The 18,822-nt window shown below is 41.7% G+C and overlaps 4 protein-coding genes across 12 annotated transcripts; 1 reads left to right on the forward strand and 3 right to left on the reverse strand.

Moving 5' to 3' along the window:
- The first annotated feature begins 624 nt into the window (after positions 1 to 624).
- On the forward strand, positions 625 to 5,516 carry LOC103709040 (histone-lysine N-methyltransferase, H3 lysine-9 specific SUVH1-like). 7 transcript variants are annotated; one of them, XM_039124793.1, is made up of 4 exons: positions 640 to 759; positions 844 to 934; positions 1,890 to 4,070; positions 5,135 to 5,516. In XM_039124793.1, the coding sequence occupies exon 3, from the start codon at positions 1,904 to 1,906 to the stop codon at positions 4,016 to 4,018; it is 2,115 nt and encodes a 704-aa protein (XP_038980721.1). In that variant the 5' UTR covers positions 640 to 759; positions 844 to 934; positions 1,890 to 1,903; the 3' UTR covers positions 4,019 to 4,070; positions 5,135 to 5,516. The 7 variants fall into 7 exon arrangements, with proteins under 7 accessions (XP_038980724.1, XP_038980721.1, XP_038980725.1 ...); XM_039124795.1 differs by having other exon boundaries at positions 644 to 759; positions 823 to 934; XM_039124796.1 differs by lacking the exon at positions 844 to 934 and having other exon boundaries at positions 625 to 759.
- A 1,131-nt stretch (positions 5,517 to 6,647) lies between these two features.
- On the reverse strand, positions 6,648 to 11,084 carry LOC103709041 (pentatricopeptide repeat-containing protein At5g43790). 3 transcript variants are annotated; one of them, XM_026805373.2, is made up of 4 exons: positions 8,965 to 11,084; positions 7,502 to 7,591; positions 7,245 to 7,356; positions 6,648 to 6,941 (listed from the first exon to the last, which is right to left on the reverse strand). In XM_026805373.2, exons 1-2 carry the CDS (start codon positions 10,733 to 10,735, stop codon positions 7,560 to 7,562), a joined length of 1,803 nt encoding a protein of 600 aa, XP_026661174.2. In that variant the 5' UTR covers positions 10,736 to 11,084; the 3' UTR covers positions 6,648 to 6,941; positions 7,245 to 7,356; positions 7,502 to 7,559. The 3 variants fall into 3 exon arrangements, with proteins under 3 accessions (XP_026661174.2, XP_026661172.2, XP_026661173.2); XM_026805371.2 differs by lacking the exon at positions 7,245 to 7,356; XM_026805372.2 differs by having other exon boundaries at positions 7,245 to 7,591.
- A 923-nt stretch (positions 11,085 to 12,007) lies between these two features.
- Positions 12,008 to 14,382, reverse strand: LOC120110276. Its single transcript, XM_039124800.1, has 2 exons — positions 13,730 to 14,382; positions 12,008 to 13,075 (listed from the first exon to the last, which is right to left on the reverse strand). Exons 1-2 carry the CDS (start codon positions 14,171 to 14,173, stop codon positions 12,569 to 12,571), a joined length of 951 nt encoding a protein of 316 aa, XP_038980728.1. The 5' UTR covers positions 14,174 to 14,382; the 3' UTR covers positions 12,008 to 12,568.
- A 1,187-nt stretch (positions 14,383 to 15,569) lies between these two features.
- On the reverse strand, positions 15,570 to 18,514 carry LOC103709042. The gene is made up of 3 exons (XM_008794209.4): positions 17,050 to 18,514; positions 16,150 to 16,385; positions 15,570 to 16,054 (listed from the first exon to the last, which is right to left on the reverse strand). Exons 1-3 carry the CDS (start codon positions 17,213 to 17,215, stop codon positions 15,794 to 15,796), a joined length of 663 nt encoding a protein of 220 aa, XP_008792431.2. The 5' UTR covers positions 17,216 to 18,514; the 3' UTR covers positions 15,570 to 15,793.
- Positions 18,515 to 18,822: the final 308 nt, after the last annotated feature.

The following is an 18,822-nucleotide window of genomic DNA, read 5'->3' on the forward strand; positions in this document are numbered from 1 at the left end:
ATGCCAAGTTGGCGTGAGCGATCGATGTACCAACAAAAAAAGAAAATAGTATGGATTTGAGAAAGCATTAATCTTGCCATCAAATCCAGGCTCGCATGCAAATTTAGGCAAGGAAAGGGATAGATTTCAAATCTCTAGATAAATCATGCGTCGGATTGCTCAAGGTTTCAGCTTGGACTGTGGGTGGCCACTGTCTTGCGGATCCAAGTTCCAACGGGTTCGGGTTGTATCTTTCGACCGTTGGATCGCGCAATATCGGCTTCGAGATCTGTGCAGGCGAGTACGGAGTGCTTTGAGAGCCGTGCGAGGCTCGATCCAACGGTTGAGGTAAATCATTCTTTCGCGCGAAAGACACGACAACCCGGAGCGGGTTCCAACTCGGTACCGAAAAGGAAGAGATCATCATCAAATTATAAAACCGAGTCAATCCCTACAGCCCAATCCATGTACCTCGAGGGGTTTTCCGTAATTTCCCCTTTGTTTCCTTTCACATGTCCCACCCACGTTCTGACACGGACCGAAATATTTCGTGCCCAGAGGGAATCTCGAGGTGAATCCAACGGCTCCCAAGCCATCTAGGCCCACTTTCCTGAAACCAAGTCGAAGTTAACTATTCTAGTGGCATTATAAAGCAAGAGGAAAGCGGATGAACCCTATTCTGAGAGCGGCTACCGCTATTAGATCCTTTCTATAGTGTTTTGCCGTGGAAAAAGAAGAAAGAGCACGATCGACACCTTAACCTCTCCTCGATTGCTCGAGGTAAGTGTTTCTTTTTTTAAAGAAAGAAAGTGCCCCAGATCGCTCTGAAGTTCTTTGATGTAGCTTGTGATCGATGGTTTGAAGCTGTTTTGGCCGTCAAATCTGGGAATTTCTTGCAAAATCCTTTGGGAAATCACGGTTTTTGGGGTCCATTTCGTCGAGATTTTCGGTCTTGGTAAGCTTTTGCGACTTCTTCTAGTTATTTATTTTTTTAAACAAATTATGAGAGATTTGTAAGCTTTTGTATCTGTTACTTTTGCTTCTGCTTGTTTCTAGGGTTTTCTCTTTATCTCTACGTGAGCGCTTATAATCTTCATCATGTTTTGATCTTTTGTTCGATTTATTGATCGGTCGAAGAGTACCTTTAATCTCTTATCTCGGTCGCATCCTGCTTGCTTGTTTTTCTATAAAAGCTGTTTCTTGACCCCTTTTTTTTTAACATGAGTTCGCTTTTATCCGTCCTTGTTTTGCAGCGGGAATTAGTTACTTAATGTTTCAATTGGAATCCTTTTCTCGGTATTCAGTTCATTTATTGGCAAGATCTTCACCTTTTAATTTCGTCCCATCTTCGTAAATCTTCAATTTGGGTGCTTTTGTCTTTGCGTGTCTCCAATATAGATCCAGTTTTTATGCGTTCCTTGGTAGTGCCATGCTCTGCGTGTAGCTCCCTTAATTCGTTGTTTTAATTCAAACTATGCGTTCCTTGGTAGTGTTCATTCTTTCTCCAACTTTAAACTCCGATTTCATCATAAGCTAAGCTTTATTTTATGGTGCTAATTGCTAGTTTGCTTGGGAACCATCTTTAAGCTTCTATTCCACCTGCACGATTCTTTTTCCTACAAAGCTTCATTTTTTTTTTTCTAAATGAGTTTGCGTTATCTCTCCATTCTGCAGCAAAAGTTTAGTACATATTTTATTTTAATTCTTTTGCTGGTATTTAGGTTATCAGTTATCATTTTAATACTGTTGCTGATTTTTTCACTTTCTTTAATATTTTAATCCTCTGCATGTAGCAATCAAATGCGTTGATAGTTTTTTGATATTTATAAATTTAATCTAGTAGCTTATCTGTGCCATCAAAATGTGAAGTGAAACACAGTTCATTGAAAATGTATGCTCTTGGTCTGCAGCTTCCAGTGACTCCATGGAAAGGCAATCAAACTGCAGTCCTTGTTCATCCAATGAAGATGCAGTACTAGATGTGAAGCCATTACGGTCCCTAGCTCCAATGTTTCCTGCACCACTGGGTTTGAACACTTTAACCCAATCAACTGCCCCTCCTTTTGTTTGTGTCGCCCCTGCTGGTCCATTCCCATCTGCTTTCGAGTCGGGGTGCCCTTCTGGCTTCTCTCCAGCTTTCGCCTCATTTGCCACTTCAGAAGCCCCTCACCAGGGGCCAGTGGGCCCTGTTCCTGGGGCTGGAGTTGCTGATGCTGAAATACCCAACGCTAATGGCTGTATTCGAGCCACTCCACTCTCTGCTTCCTTTCGGACACCACGATCAAACATCATCCCATTGGACGATGATGAAGAACCTACTTACAGTGGCCACACCTCAACATCCGGAAGGAGGATTAAGAGGCCCGTACACTTAAGTAGCTATCGTTCAGTTGGTTCTGATACAGAGATCACTGATGGGTTGAAGGTCAAAAGGGCACGCCCTAGAAAGGTTTTCGACAGTGAGCTAGCTTTGGTGCCATCTTCATTGCATGATCCCAAGAAATCAGTAGAGGCGATCCTCATGACTTTTGATGCGCTTCGTCGGAGGCTTCTGCAGGTGGATGAGGCAAATGATATAAACAGGCGTGCAGATTTAAAAGCTGGGGCCATCATGATGGCTAACAATCTCAGGGCTAATTTAGGGAAGAGGATAGGACCTATTCCAGGGATTGAAATTGGGGATATTTTCTATTTTAGGATGGAAATGTGTGTGGTTGGGTTGCATGCCCCTAGCATGGCTGGTATTGATTACATGAATGCAAGGTTCGGTGAACAGGATGATACTGTGGCCATCAGTATTGTGTCATCTGGGGGTTATCAAAATGAAGAAGATGATGTGGATGTTTTGGTTTATAGCGGCCAGGGAGGCAGTAGCAAAAACAGCAAAAATCAAATGGATGACCAAAAGCTTGAAAGAGGTAACCTCGCTCTGGAGAGAAGCAAGGACCGGAAGAATGAGATTAGGGTAATAAGGAGTGCAAAAGATTTCAGCGTGCAGAATGGCAAGATTTACATCTATGATGGCCTTTATAAGATTCAGAAGTCCTGGATAGACAAAAGTAAGTCTGGCTTTAATGTTTTCAAGTACCAGTTGCTAAGAGAACCAGGACAGTCTGATGGACTTTCAGTGTGGAAACGGACTCAGAAATGGAAAGAGAATCCAGCATCTAGAGAAAGAGTTATACTCCCGGACATATCATCTGGTATTGAAAATATACCTGTTTGCCTCGTTAATGATGTTGATGGTGAGAAGGGACCCAGCCATTTCACATATGTCACAAAAGTTAAGTATTTGAGACCTATTAGCTCAATGAGACGATCAGGGGGCTGCGCATGCCTTAGCGTGTGCCTTCCTGGTGATACCAAATGCTCTTGTGCTCAACAAAATGGTGGTGACCTTCCATATAGTTCAACCGGGTTCCTTGTAAGCCGCAAGCCTATAATATATGAATGTGGTGGTTCTTGTCAGTGCTCTATTAATTGCCGGAATAGAGTGACTCAGAAGGGTATTAGGCTCCACTTTGAAGTTTTCAGAACAAGGGACAAGGGTTGGGGTCTTCGATCCTGGGATCCTATTCGGGCAGGTACATTTATTTGTGAATATGCAGGCGAAGTTGTTGATGAAATCAGATTGGATGATGATGGTGAAGAGGATGAATACATATTTCAGACAACAGGTGCTGGTGAGAAGACATTGAAATGGAACTATGAACCTGAGTTGCTTGGAGAACCAAGCACAAATGACTTAAGTGAGACTTTTAAGCCGCTGCCTATTATCATAAGTGCAAGGAATATGGGCAACATATCCCGTTTTATGAACCATAGCTGCTCTCCTAATGTCTTTTGGCAGCCTGTTCAACATGAATATGCTGATGAAGGATACCCACATATCATGTTTTTTGCAATCAAGCACATTCCTCCCCTGACAGAATTGACGTATGATTATGGCCAGGGGGAAGTTGAATCTGGTGGCATGGGGCCCCGTAGAGCTAAGAAGTGTTTATGCGGATCCCAAAAATGTCGAGGTTTTTTCCTCTAAATCTTGAGGAAGATATGCATGGGGTAAATAAAATAATAACCCAACTCTCAAGGCAAGAATCTATACCACGTGTTTCTTGCTTTCTTTCTTTTTGAAGAAAGTAATCTCACCTGTTTGCAAAATTCATATCGACTAAAGTGGTAATTTTTTAACATATATGTCTCTGATTTAATATCTGCTAGTCATTTGATGATTATTTCATCCATGTATGACATTACTTTGGTTGTTCTTGTTGTTGCTTTCTTCCTTAGTTCCCTTAAGAAAAATCTGTTTTTTATCTCTCTTTTTTTAATTACTCTATATAACTTTTCTCAAGAAGCTTTAACCCAACAATTTAGGGCGGGCTTTAGGAATCCAGTTTTGCCATTTACTCCAGTTTTGCCATGTGCTTCTATTAGGAGTTCATCTTGTCCAACTGCTCTTGTACAAGTTGCGACCTCAGTCCATGTTGTTTCAGGTCTCTGCTTGTCTCTGACCTTTTGCACAAATCCAAATTGCTCTCTTCCTGGCCATCATTGTCTTTGTTTGACATGCTCATATCATTTCAATCAATTCTCAATCACTGTTTTCATCAAAAAATTCTCAACCACTCTTTCCTTGGTGTAATTTCTTGTTTTGATAACGTACAAAATCCCTTCCTATATTCTTCATTTAATTGCATGGGACCATCATTAGAGCATTACTGCACTTGCCTATCCTCTAGCATATCTGTTATTAATAATTCAAGCACTTCTTTTTCTCTCTTTTTTTCTGGATATGCAATAGCTGACCCATGAAATTCATTATTCTGACATAGGAAATATACATGCATGCATGCATGCATATGTACATACATATCCTTCCCAAGACACATTTACCTTAATTATTGAAATCAGCAGATATTGATGTTAAATTAACCGAATGGAGAACAATGAAGTTACTTCATCTAATCAAGCAGTGTAATGACCGGCATACACAGAGAATGTTTTATCCTGCTGGTTCTTGTTGAAATTATTCGTGATCTTTTATTTTGTTACATGCTAGATTGAGTACCAAAAAGAAGTGCATGTTCTTTGAGTATGCTGATGAATTTGAACATTGTTCCTGATGACATATTGTCTTCCTGACATTGTGCAGTTTTTTTCCAGTTTCCCTTGCTGCCTGTAATCTAGATTTCAAAGGATGACATTGGTATGGCATGTGGCAATGTCCTGTCACTGGTTATCGGTCAACAGTCGCGAAGACTCTGAAAAGTCGCTTTAGTAACTGAATGAACAGCGCTGACTTTTGCGGGTTTGCCTTCATGGTGTGGTGGCTTTCATATAGGAGAAGTGCAGAGGAACTATCAAGATCCATCCGAGCTAAAACTTGGGAAGCCATCAACTTTTGTAACCTAGATGATGTAATTCTGCTGTTAATTGTATACTTTCTTCTCTTAATTCTTACATGTTTGTACAAGTTTTACATGGTCAGAAATTTCTTAAGTAGTGTGTTTTGATAATTGAGCAAATTGTGGTTCTGGTGGTTGTGTTTCAATATGCCTCGCATGATCTTGCTGTCAGACCTTTGTATCTTTCGTCTTTTTTAGAACTTTTCGGGTCAAGGAACTTAGGAAGGCTGCTTCCGAGGTCCTTGTGCACACCAGCTGCCCTTCCAGATTTTATGGCAAGCTCTATCTACACGTTGAAACACCTTGGTAGGAATTTCTCACCATCTTTTTGTTTTTTGAATTGGTGCATGACATCCATATATGGCAACACAATCTACTAATTAATATTTGCTCTCAGGGGTTTGGGTAAGAATCCTTTCCATCCATGACCAGATACTTGCGTTCAGGAGTGTTTTGACATATGCATCTGAAATTTCCGGGTGTATCATATCAGCTTAGCAGGCTCCGCCAACCTCCAAGGCCCCCATATTAGGTAAGTCCCTTAACATCAGCAATTTAATTACAGAACTTAGTGCGAGAAGTTTTGAAATGTTTCCTGAAAGGAAGGGGGATCTTGAAACCACTGTTTTCATGACTAGAGTTGGGCGTCTTCAGCAGGAGCCATACGACACAGCCAGAGTATCTCTTGTGATTGAGCCTTGCCCATAGGTTTTGACAAGCACTTGAGAAATCTTGGGAAGGACCTCTACCATAATGATCATTAAGCGTGTGCATAGACTGTAAATTGGTAGGTTCACTCTTTGTAAGGTCAAAAAGAAAAGTTACTCATCCTTGAATATTTCACATTGAAAAGGTAATTCCAAATATTCCTGTTTAGGTTTTCCTTTACTAATTGTACAAGCTGTGTTCACAATAATCTTACCATAAGCCAGAATAAAATAATTATAAATTACATAAAATTATAAAAATGGATTTTCTCATCCAGGGCATCTTGACTAAACCTTTGACCGAGCTTCCCCTCGGTCTTATTGTATAATTCGTTTCATCCAGCCATTGTTCAGAAAGAAAGCCTCAGCCAGGACTTTGGAATGGCAATCATGACTCATTTTTTGCTGGTTCCAAGGTGGCTGTGGTTTGTCATCTTACCTGTTAAAATTATCTAAATTTACACAGGCTGCAGGTTCTTTTTCTCCATTTGAGTTCACATGCCTGGCAAAATTAAATACGAGGGATACACATGCCTGGCATGAAAGGCAGCAATAAACACCAGAGAGTCTACATTGCTCAAATTTCACAACAAAACCTCTAATGAAAATTTCACACAGGCATATGGCGAATACATGCTAAAAGAGTTATTTTATGTTGTCTTCGGTCGTTGAGTAATCATATCAACAAATTCCAATATGCAAAAACATCGGACACCAGAAGATCACGCGATCAGGCTACCCGTGATGTTACCAGGCCTGCATTCGCAAGTGTACAAGCTCCTAGACCTTTGCACCAAGCGCTGCGAACGCCGTGCATGCAACTTGATGTTCTCAATTTACCAGCTATCTGTCATAATCAAAACAGGGAGACGAAAGAATTAAACTCCAGGCGCAATTACTAAATCAAGCTGGTTTTTCAAACATCAGAGCGTAAGCCTATTGAGGCAGTTTGAACATAGAGTAATATGACCTCCCTTGACAGAAGTATTTCCAAATTCCAAGAACTTGGATTATGGCGCAATTGTTCAATGGTTTTTTATCATAACGTTAACTAATAATGCTAGCCGAAAGATATTATTTGGGTTTCTTAGTTCTGTATAAGTATCCAAGATCTTCTCGACGAATAACCGATGTAGGACTAAACACACACCCGCATGGGTCCCACAAACTTAGCTCTGGGAAGATAACAAATTAATCTCCATGTTAAAGTCCTCTGGTCCAGAAGGTTGAGCCATGCTTGAATATAAAAAATGTCTCGAGCACTAAAAAAAAAGCCAAAAATAAAAACAATTAAGACTCAAGTATGAAGATGGATATATGACTTCCCTAAATCCTTGAATCCACCTGGTTCCCTGAATGCTAGGCAGAGTGAGAAGCAAAGAAATTATCTTTAAGCAATTGGCAAACCTTGGTGAGATTGACTTGCATTTCTCCGCTTCTTGTGGAATCAATGTTCTGAGGAAATTTACAAGCCCCCCAGGTTGCACATAATGCTGTCTGCATACAAGGAAAGAAGTAACCATCAGTATCTCCAATCACCTCGTGAAGCATTGTGCCTTTTCTTTCTGAGAAGAAAAAACTGCTCCACCTGAAATTCATAAGTACACATAAGCATCAAGAATCAACTCTAACAATAAAGTAACAGGATATGCAAGCCCACTAGCAAATGGTTTACTCAATGATAGGAGGCTGCCTAGAATGGTAATACACAAACCAACAGGAGAAAATTAGGTATTCTATATCACACATAGCCAGCAAATTGAATCATACTAATATAGGCTCAGGCGCTCTGGCTTCAAACGTTCTACTTCGGCATTCAAACCTGTCACAGATTCTACATTTATGAACTAGGAAACTATCCTATCTCCACTCCCAACTTCCATCCAGGATTTCTCTTACAATTTCATGCCAACTATACTATGCTATGCAATATTGCATGGTAATATAAAACATTACAGGCGCCCAATAATTAGTAGCAGCAACTTCCAAGAATACAACAAGTTTTTCCATTGGTATGCTAAAACACAGTAACATTATGAATTTTTTATAAAATTTAGCCTACTTTATATTATTATAATAATATAATAATACATTACTCTTACATTATATCACATTCTATCATATCATATTATTATAATAATGGAGTAAAGAGTGCAGATCATGGGAAAGACTAACAAAGTACCTGAAGAGAGAGTATGCTGGTTTTTTCCTCCTGGATTCCGTTTTTCACCAACTGACTATGAACTAATGCAATATTACCTTCGACCCAAGCTGCTAGGCACAACTCTTCCTGCTAACTTTGTGAAAGACATCGAAATTCATCACTACCATCCAAAGGATCTCTTTAGTATGTAACCTCATTTTCTCTCTTTTAATTCTAGTTACTTGTTTTTGATGTTTTTTTTTATTATTATTGATTTGATAAACTTATATGTTTGATACATTTCTAGTTAATTAAGACGGAAGGGTTTCAAGTAGTTCTCTCAACTATATATAAGATGTTTATCTGGTCCATCTATTATTTATGCAAGCCAAGTTTATCTAAAAAGAATTGTATAAAAAATTACTTAATTATTTATCTTATAGGAAAACATTTTTTTATATAACCATGGGCATTAGGGGCCGCCCTATGATATTGCATCTAAACTTAAGTATGAGATAGTGGTAATTTAAAGTTAAAATATATCCATAAAAATTTACTAAAATATGTATTTAGCATTTTAAATCTATTTTATTTAATTTGCTTTGGTAGGAGCTGATGAGCCAAAGGATAAAGCGAAATATTTTTTTACTATGAGGATAAAGCGAAAACCGTTAATTACACACTTCTCTTTGAAATCTCTACCAATAGTCCAAACAAGAACATTTACCATCTTTAAAATGGTGAAACCGATTTCGATCTCTCATAATTATTTCTCTTCTATAGATCCAAGAAATGAGCTTTGTAGCAGAGTGGCAGTCACCGCACACTCTAAGATTCTTTATAACTCTGATGGGTGCACTCGAACCAGAAGCAAGAAGAGAAAAGGCAATTGCCAATCTCTCGCTGTGGTATGAGAGCGCATCTTCCTTGTCCTCCTCTTCAACATCAAACAACACTTCCTTGGTGCTTGGCCTGTGCCCGCATTCATGTAATTTCTTATCCATCTCATCCAACATAGAATAGATCTCCTTTGAATGTGGATGTGTTTTGTCTCCCATCAGAAACTCATGCATCGCTCCATCTATCTCAACCAAGCTAGAACCAGGGTTTTTATCTATTCCCTTATCTTTCATCACCTTCCTCACTCTCCTAACATCATCCCACCTATCAGCATCTGCATACATGTTTGACAACAAGACATAGTTGCCTCCATGCTCCGGTTCCAACTGCATCAAATTTTCAATCATCCGCTCTCCCATCTCTGATTTATTGTGAATTCTGCATGCTACTAGCAATGTCCTGTACATCACTGCGTTGGGCTTCATCGGCATCCGCCACATAACTTCCTCGGCCTCCTCAAGTTGCCCTGCTCGGCCCAAAAGGTCCAATAAGCATCCATAATGCTCAATTTTGGGTACAATCCCAAAATCCATCTGCATTCTATCAAAACATCGCCGACCCTCATCGACCAACCCAGCATGAGCACATGCAGACATCATAACTACCAGCGTCACATCATCGACCGCCACCCCCTCACTTCTCATCTTATCAAACAAACCAATCACATGCCGCCCGTGCCCATGAATTGCAAGCCCACGAATCATCGCATTATAGCAGTGCGTATCTTTCTCAGGCAAGCCAGCAAACACTTGCTCCGCAAGATCCAATCGCCCACATTTCGAATACATATCAATCAAAGCTGTGGCCACAAAAAAGTTCACAACTAAATCGTTCCTCTCAACGTAAGCATGTGCCCACAGGCCTTGACTCAGAGCCCCCAGATCACCGCAAGCGCTGATCAAAGCCACAAGAGAGATCTCGTTGGGCCGATTCGAAGAAAGCTGCAATCTTTGAAAGAGAAACAGGGTCTCCATGCCAGAGCCGTTGCTCTCAGCGTCACTAGGGCAGCGAGCGTAGGCTGCCAGAATGCAGTTCCAAGTGGGCAGGTCTGGTTGAGAAATTTGATCGAACAGCTGGCGGCAGATGGCTAGTTTCCCGCACTTCGAATAGAAGCTGAGAAGGGCGGCTCGGACGAAGGGGTCGACCGCGGCGCCGCCGAGGCATTTGATCAAATGCGCGTGGAGGGCGAGGCCGTGGGGGTGCCACGGCGGGTGAGAGCAGGCCTTGAGGAGAGAGGGATAGGTATGGTTGTTCGGCTTGGGGGTGTCGGGGCGGCGGAGGAGGAGTTCGGAGTAGAGGGAGAGGGCGAGGTGGGTGTGTCCGTGGGCGGCGAGGGAGGAGAGGAGGGTGTTGGCGAGGAAGACGGAGGGGCGGGTGGCGCGGCGGAGGATGGCGGCGGCGTGGGAGAGGCCGAGGGCGGAGGAGAGCGGGGGGAGGGAGGCGGCGACGAGCAGGCGGCTGAGCGGGTACGTATGGAGAGCGAGGCCGCTGGTGATGAATCGGGCGTGGATTTGTTTGAAGGTGGCCGGAGTCTGGGTTTTGGCCTCAAGGAGGAGGAGGAGGATGGGGTGGTGGCATATTGGCTGCGAGCGTTTCATGGGTTAAGTCGCACATTCCTAATTCCTGGGGTCGCCGCATGGCCTAAATGACATGACCACAGCCTTTCCATTGCATGTACCAATTCGGACTCGTTCCAAGGGATATATTTATCATCAACATAAATTGGCCTACCTACCCTTAAGGCAGTACGTACCTTAACCGCGGATGTGCGAATAAAATTCTTTAAACAGAAATATTGCATTCTTTAACAAGCACCAAGAACCCATGAAAAAACTCAAGAAACCATGAGAAAACCAAAGAGCCATCGTGTATAGAAGAAACTAACTAGAGGCAGAAAACGTATAGCTTATTCCATCGTACCTAGAAGAAACTAGCTAGAGACAGAAACCGTAGCTTATTCGTTCAAAATAAAATTCAGCTCTAACGCCATCACCATGCACCATTTCAAGTCCTAGTGAAGCAAACCAGCACCCAAATCCTGTATGAACAAACTCAAGAACTGCCTAAAAGGCAAGGGTGACGTCCAAGATTCCAACATAGAGAAATTAACGAAGGAACATTAATAAAAGCTCAGAAAAGGGGAAAGATTCCACACCAAGAACAAGAAGAGGAGAGAAGAGAAGAATGGGCGAACCAACCGAGTTCTTCGGATTTTTCAGTTGAAGGAAGGTAAGAAGTACTTAATAGATCGCCACGTCCTCGTCCGAAGCCGCCCCCAAGAAATCCACTCGCTTTCCCTTGGAGAGAGAGAGAGAGAGAGAGAGAGAGAGGAAGATGGCAATGATCCTTGGATCCTTAAGGTTCTTTTTTCAAACACTTTCTGTTTGGTTGTTATGATGCATCATGTCATCTAAACACTAATTATACATTGTGCAAAACAGCTCTCATCATAATATAATAATTAGGTTTGGTGGTCTCTTTTGAATTAAGATTAAGAATTAACAACCAACAACCCAAACTTTTGTTCAAGAATTTTGGCAAAAAAATCACTTACATTGTTGAAGCAAAAAGATTAGGATCTTCAGGCATTTGTTTTATTTCACTCCTCAAGAGTTTTCTAGATGCAGTAAACCTGCTACAAGGGCCTGCAGGCTGTTATATATAGTATGCAAACTTCCCAAAGAAGATGATAATCATATTGAACCACATTTAACTAGTTAACCCATTCAACTTAGTACAGATCAGGTAAGATTACTTGTTTAATAAAATGATCAAGTTCGGTTCTGTATTTTTTACCATTAAATAAATAGATCGAGTTTGGATTGGCAGATTTTTGATCAATCTTATATCTTATCTGACCGTATCCAAAACACCATCCTCACACGAAAAGCGAAAGTATATGCTCATTTCATTGTAATCAAGTGGAAGAGAACCACAAAAGGATTAAGATGTACAAGATTATTACAGACCAAGAAGAATTCACTCAGCTCAGCAACACATCAATCGTATTTGAGTTGGTAATTACTAAGTTCTAAGCTAGCTGTTAGCAGCAAAAACCAATTCAGCTTTTAGATTGCTATCTTACAGCGAAGAGGGGCCCTTGCCGGTAGCTGGAATTCAGCTCAAAATTAACAGAGCCAAGCTCAAGGTTCGCTCCATTCCACATTTTAGCATTGCAAATGCACTCATGATTATAGCAAGCAAGCAAATCAAATATCCACTGAATCACTGCACTTTTTAGTCAGAGACACAATCAACTGAAAGATCATGACATGCCCACAGTTCAAGCCAGATAACGGGCAGCCAAAAACAATCACCTCTGTTCCTGTCCTAGGAAGAACTCTGAAAGACTCTAATTCAGCCTTCAACAATTCCTCATGCTGAAGATTATTGAGATTGCCAAAGCCTGAATCCTTGGTTGCTCCCATGCACTAGATGGACCGATCTGGAGCTCGCAAGTGGTCATGATTGCAACTACCCACGCTCCCTAGGGACGGCGGTGGTGCGTGAGGGCAGTCAGGCAAGTCAGATGTGTTGGCTGGTGATGCAAGCAAATGAGGAGAGACAGGATAAGCTCGCCAAAAGCCTGGTTCCACCATCTGCAGCAATGTGATAGCCCCTCTCCGTAGAAAGCCTGCAAAGATGTTCGAGTGCCAGCAGGGAATGAGGCCAGGATCAAATGCTTCTACCACTACCATATCTGCCACTGGATCTTGAGAAGATGTTATCCCTGCAGGCCAATGGATTCTATGATGGACATCAGGCAAGTTCAGGACTGGAGGAGGATGTTCAGCTGATTCTACCGAGAGATTTGGTTCTTCGTTGTGTGGTAGCTCATCTTCAGAGTTTTCTGATTCTTCCTCATATGATTGTTCATCTTCAGGGTCATCTGATTCTTCGACATCGCAGAATGTTTTACACAATACCCATGTATCCGACTGCAAATAGAGTTGATATGGCAGGATGTCGAAGACAGAGAATATATTTGTTATTCTTTCAGCAGCCATATAAAAACTTCAGCAATTTTCAAGTTTTCAAAGTGTTCCACATTGTGATTCTTCAAACAGAACCGTAAATGTAAGCTCTAATGACCGACATCAACGTAGGTTTTCTAACAAACTATGTGATTTTGGTATATAAGATAACATTTTGAAACTTTGAGCTCTTATTTATTTCATTGTACACCTGAAGTATCAAAGAATACTCTCACAGTATTGATTGATCAAAATAAACTGAACACCTGATGCCAATTCTGATTAGAAACATCAACAAATTTCCTGTAAGATTATAGGATTCTGAATCACAAGAGTCAGTCCTCATAGTGCAAATTATTGTACCCAAAGATGCAGAGGGTACTACTATTCCTTTAGGAAACCGAATTCAAGTGAGGTGTTTCAAAACTTTCATGTGTTCAACAGACTGATTCTCATAAAAATGCGAACATGAAAGAAAGCTCCAACAACAAACATCAATGAATTTTCTCTAAATTATTTGAGTATACAGCATTATGAGTTCTCATTGTGCAGACATATATAATTATACTTGTAGAGAAGCTATGGAATTCTATGAACTTAAGGCTCCCAAGAGCATACCTTAAGATGAGCCAAACTGTCCAACATGGGCCCCAGAGGGATGATGTATTCATGCATTCTCCAGTTGGTTTTCTCCTCCCCATTAAAATAGATGAGGGTTCTTCTCAAGCCAATTATCTCCCGGCCGCTATGTCTAATGTCTGTTGCTGGCATTTGGGTGGTAACATCCACAAATGGTTGATCGGAATACTTCCAAGATTTCGCACCTACCTTGCGCTTGCGCCAATATTTTAGACCACATCGTCTGTTCCTTTGGGTGAAAAAGAAGACGGATTCTTTTTTGTTTTTGGCTACAAAACAGCAAGAGGTTATCACAATTAGAGCAATTTGGCATGCAGAATTAGCAGAGAACTCAAAGGAGAAGGAACACAAATAGAAGTTTAACTGATGGAACCATTGGAATAGGCTTAAAGTATTTAGTTCGGCATACGACAATGAATCCATCTGATTGCAGACTCAAACTTACACCTTCTATGGACTAAACTTACACCTTCCAGTATTTAGTTTTATCTCTATTATGAGCATGGAGAATTCTAGGAGACCAAGTATGTGTATATCGCACGTAATGAAGAAAAGGAGAAATAGCCCTGCAAAGTAATAAAGAAACAAGAAGCTTGAAATCAAGGTTTGCAAACGAATTTGAAACAGAGAAAATTAAAGAACCCAAATCAAATAAATGTTACATCCAACAAATACCAAGCGCCCACGAACAAACTAGAGAATTAAACCAAGAGAAATCCAAGAAACTAAGGACTGAGAAACCTCAAATCAAGGTCTGAAAAGAAATTTGAAACAAAAGATACCAAGATCCCACGAACAAACTCAAGAACACTAGGGAAAACCAAGAAAGCAAAGAAGAAAAACCAAGAGGCCATGTTGTATGGACCATGCACCATATCAAAGCCAGATGAAACAAACGAACACCAAGATTCCATTGAGCAAACTCAAGAAGAGCCTAAACGGAAAGGTGGCGTCCAAGACCCCAACATAGAGAAAGAAGGAGCATTTAACAAAACTTAGAAACAATGAATGATTCCCCACGAAGAAGAAGAACAGGAGAGAAGAGTGGGCAAACAGACCATAAACTTCGGGGTCTCTTTCGTACAGATCTTCCTCCTGGACATCGGTGGAAGGAAGGTCTTGGCCGAGGAGTTTGGCCCGCAGGTAGTAGATCACCAGCTCTTCGTCCGTCGGCACGAAGCGAAAACCGGGCGGCAGCTCCAAGTTTGCCGCCATCTTTGTCCTTCTCTCCTCTGCTGCTCCTTTTTCCACACCCCAAGAAGTCCTCCCGGAAATGGACGGAGTCTTCTCTCACCTCGCCGGTTCGAAGGGTTTAAACCATCATTACAAGAAGTAATTAAAAGGCTTTGAAAAGTCTCCCCACTCTCAAACAGAAGGGTTAACTTAAAGCGTCGTTATTAATGTGGTACACATCAGACTTTACATTTCGTGTTCGGATTGTTCCTTTTTTTTGCGCTCGTACAGCAAACGGCTCGACTGTGATTTTGATCTGGTAGACTCAAGCACATCACATATTAAGCCAGAACCCCCTCAAAAATCTAATTGAAGGAAGACAACCGGTTCACAGCCACAGGTTCTTAATGTATACTGATTGCGAGGGAGTCTCTAGGACTTGTATCAGTTCCTTTTTCTCCTATTAATTAACGTTTTGTATGTGTGTGTGTTAGAGAGAGAGAGAGAGAGAGAGAGAGAGAGAGAGAGAGTACAAGGACGCTTGAGTCACCTATTAATGTTTATAGTTTTCCTCTCTCCTACAGTATAAAGCATGATACTCTCTCAGAAACAGAAAAAGAAAAGAAAAGAAGAGAAAAAGGTAAGCTTGATATGGTCCAAGGTCGATAGGATCAAATTAAAAACCTTGCCACAGAATACAATGCATCCAGAAAATCCTCTCGAATCAACTTGCAGATCAAAACATGCTCTCAGTTCTGATACAAGCAAGGCCATATTTAACCATTCCAGAGAGAAGAGGACTCCATTCAAAAGGCTACAAGACACAGGACTCTATATGAGTTCGGTGGGTTGTCGATGAATTCCTTCCATTCAAAAGGCCATATATGCACTTGAGTCACCTTGACCACCATCGCTCGCACTTGGCGTTGGCTGATTGACCTCCTCTCTCGCCGATGACCCTGGTGAGCTGCCATGATCCCGCTCCAGTTGCTCCAGTTCGGCCGCAGGAAGAAAGATGGATTCCGGAAGCTGGTCACCGCCCAGCGTTGGGTTGACACCAGGGAAAGCTTCCGAGTCTTTTTTTTCCGCAACATTCTTTTGGAACAATTCACACAGAAGCCAAGCCGCCACCTGCAAGTGATGATGGACGTAATCACGTACATAACCATCGCTGCAAACAAATGCTTAGTAAAAGAGAATTGGTGCCTGGGATCTTTGTAGCGTACCTTCTTGTTGTCATCAAATATCCAGTAGACATTCAAGTGCCATTTGGTTCTCTTGCTGGGGAAAACGTACATCCGCTCGTAGAAGACATACTGTTGCGTGAATCCGATGGGCTTGCCGTCGTTCTCCTTGATGATCTCACGCCGTCTGAAACCCATCCAGTATCCGAACCTTTCTCTGGGTGGATTCCGAAGCGGATTGGTGAAGAAAAACTTATGCTTCCACCCAGGCTCGGACCCTAGAGTACATTTGTAAGATCTTGAGCTAATCTTGATCCATATATATATATATATGCTTAGAACAACTCAGAAATGGTGATCCACCTTAGAACCGGCGATCTTTTGATGGTCATTCAAACATGAATTCAATAAGAAATAATTATAAGAAGATGGATTTATGGACTTGTGAAGAAATGTGGACAAAAAAATTCATGAAAATATGCGTAGACTTCTGCTTTGGAAAAACAAATTAAAAAGAAAGTGAAACTTAAAAAAAGTTCCACTAAAGATAACCCGGGGCATTCCACTAACAAAGCCAGATTAAGCACAAAGACAAGAGGAACAGGAGTAATTAATGATGAGAAGGACCTCATTAGAAGGAAAGACTCTATCAAGTCGCCAAGAAAGAAACACAGATCAAAAGAAAAGAAAACAAAAAACAAGAAAACAATATTCTGAACCAAATCAAGATCAAGAACATGTACCAGAGATTTTCCTATAATAGACAAGAAACGAGAAGAAGATTCTACGGTACCAAGATCAAGAATATATAGTGGAGATCGCTTCCTAAAAAGAAACGGAACAAGAAGAAGATCCTAACCATACCTAGATCAAAAAATATGCAGTAGAGAAATTCTAAAAAGAAAAACGGGAGAGAGAGAGAGAGAGAGAGAGAGAGAGAACCAAAGATCTCTGCAGGGTGGTGCATGAAGACGTCCACCTCCTTGAGGTCAGTCGTGCCGACGAGGGATACGCCAAGCACCTTGGGCCGAAGGAATTGGCTCAACATCGTGCGGTTCTTCCAATTGCTGTAGATACTGACGTCTGTTTGTTCCAACTCGCCTGCCATCTCTCTCTGCTCCCTTCCCCTCTTTTCTTGGAGAAAGTTATAGGACCGGCCCCCTCAACTGTTGTCTTCCATTACGTGAATAGCATAAATATATCAACTAGAAATAATGAGAAAACAAGGCTTTTAACCTTGAGAAATAACATAAATATATAACATATAGTCCACCATATGCACGTCTCAGCACATGCATGTGCATGCATACATGCATGTTTGCATGGGTGCATCGCCCTTGCATGCACGCGTGCATCACTTACTCAGTTTTCTCAAGCCGCCCTGCTCGGCTCAAAACGTTCAATAAGCATCAATAATGCTCAATTTTGGGTACAATCCCAAAATGCGTCTGCATTCTATCAAAACATCGACCGCCACCCCCTCACTTACATCTTATCAAACAAACCAATCACATGCCGCTCGTGCCCATGAATTGCAAGCCCACGAATCATCGCATTATAGCAGTGCGTATCTTTCTCAGGCAAACCAGCAAACACTTGCTCCGCAAGATCCAATCGCCCACATTTCGAATCCATATGGACCAAAGCTGTGCCCACAAAAAAAATTCACAAACTAAATCGTTCCTCTCAACGTAAGCATGTGCCCACAGGCCTTAACTCAGAGCCCCCAAATCACCGCAAGCGCTGATCAAAGCCACAAGAGAGATCTCGTTGGGCCGAGTCGAAGAAAGCTGCAATCTTTGAAAGAGAAAGAGGGTCTCCATGCCAGAGAGCCGTTGCTCTCAGCGCCATTAGGGCAGCGAGCGTAGGCTGCCAGAATGCAGTTCCAAGTGGGCAGGTCTGGTTGAGAAATTTGATCGAACAGGTGGCGGCAGATGGCTAGTTTGCCTCGGCCCTGGATGTTCCAGTACCCTGGATGGACGCCACGACCCATTCTTTCTACTTCTTCCAAGACTAGCACGGGTTCTCGAGATCCCAAGATGGAGAAATTTACGACGGAACATTCACAAAAAAAGAAAAAAGCCTCAGAAACAGTGTAAGATTCCACGGCAAGGACAAGCAGAAGGGAGAAGAGAAGATTGGGTTTTTTATGGACAGATTTTCCTCCTTGACTTCGGTTGAGGGAAGGTCTTGGCAGAGGAGCTTGGCTGCGGGGCAATGGATCGCCAGGTCCTCGTCCAATAAGGCTAGAACTTGTCACCGACGGCTCCTTCTCTGTTTCCGCCGTATTTGTCCTACTTCCTCTGCCTCTCCTTTTCCCCACCCCAAGAATTCCCTACGCTTTCTCTTACTTCCTCTGCTTCTCCTTCTCCTCTCCCTCCTCTCCCAAATAACAAGGCTTTGAGCCTCTTGTAGACTATTGCACCTTTATTTATGATATGTTGGGTTGACTTAATGAGTCGTTATTATTTGAGGGCTCAACTCTGAGTCGACATCAGGGCTGGGTTTAAATGTGCCGTGGTTACCAAATCTCAGATCAAAGTCGTATTCAGAAATAACACAAAAAGAAAATAAACAAAATTCAGGTTAGACTCCAACCAAAGTTTTTTTTAAAAAAAAAGTCTCAAATGGTGAACTCAAAGCCATGTAGGATTTAAAGGCAACAATGTGCATAGATAAACATATAAATTTCAAAAAATCAGATATGATAATCTT

The sequence above is a fragment of the Phoenix dactylifera genome, chromosome 3, assembly GCF_009389715.1.
Source record: "Phoenix dactylifera cultivar Barhee BC4 chromosome 3, palm_55x_up_171113_PBpolish2nd_filt_p, whole genome shotgun sequence".
Lineage (NCBI taxonomy): Eukaryota > Viridiplantae > Streptophyta > Magnoliopsida > Arecales > Arecaceae > Phoenix > Phoenix dactylifera.

Bases quoted from the DNA above. Each gene is read 5' to 3' on its own strand.
- LOC103709040 (XM_039124796.1), top strand. From the start codon at position 1,904: ATGGAAAGGCAATCAAACTGCAGTCCTTGTTCATCCAATGAAGATGCA.
- LOC103709041 (XM_026805371.2), bottom strand. From the start codon at position 10,735: ATGAAACGCTCGCAGCCAATATGCCACCACCCCATCCTCCTCCTCCTC. The intron at 7,592-8,964 runs GTAAATGTTCTT...CCTTGTATGCAG, and splicing joins GTTTCACCATTTTAAAGATG to ACAGCATTATGTGCAACCTG.
- LOC120110276 (XM_039124800.1), bottom strand. From the start codon at position 14,173: ATGGATTCATTGTCGTATGCCGAACTAAATACTTTAAGCCTATTCCAA. The intron at 13,076-13,729 runs GTATGCTCTTGG...CTCTATTTGCAG, and splicing joins ACAGTTTGGCTCATCTTAAG to TCGGATACATGGGTATTGTG.
- LOC103709042 (XM_008794209.4), bottom strand. From the start codon at position 17,215: ATGGCAGGCGAGTTGGAACAAACAGACGTCAGTATCTACAGCAATTGG. The intron at 16,386-17,049 runs GTTCTCTCTCTC...AATGTACTCTAG, and splicing joins CCACCCTGCAGAGATCTTTG to GGTCCGAGCCTGGGTGGAAG. The intron at 16,055-16,149 runs GTACGCTACAAA...CATCACTTGCAG, and splicing joins TATTTGATGACAACAAGAAG to GTGGCGGCTTGGCTTCTGTG.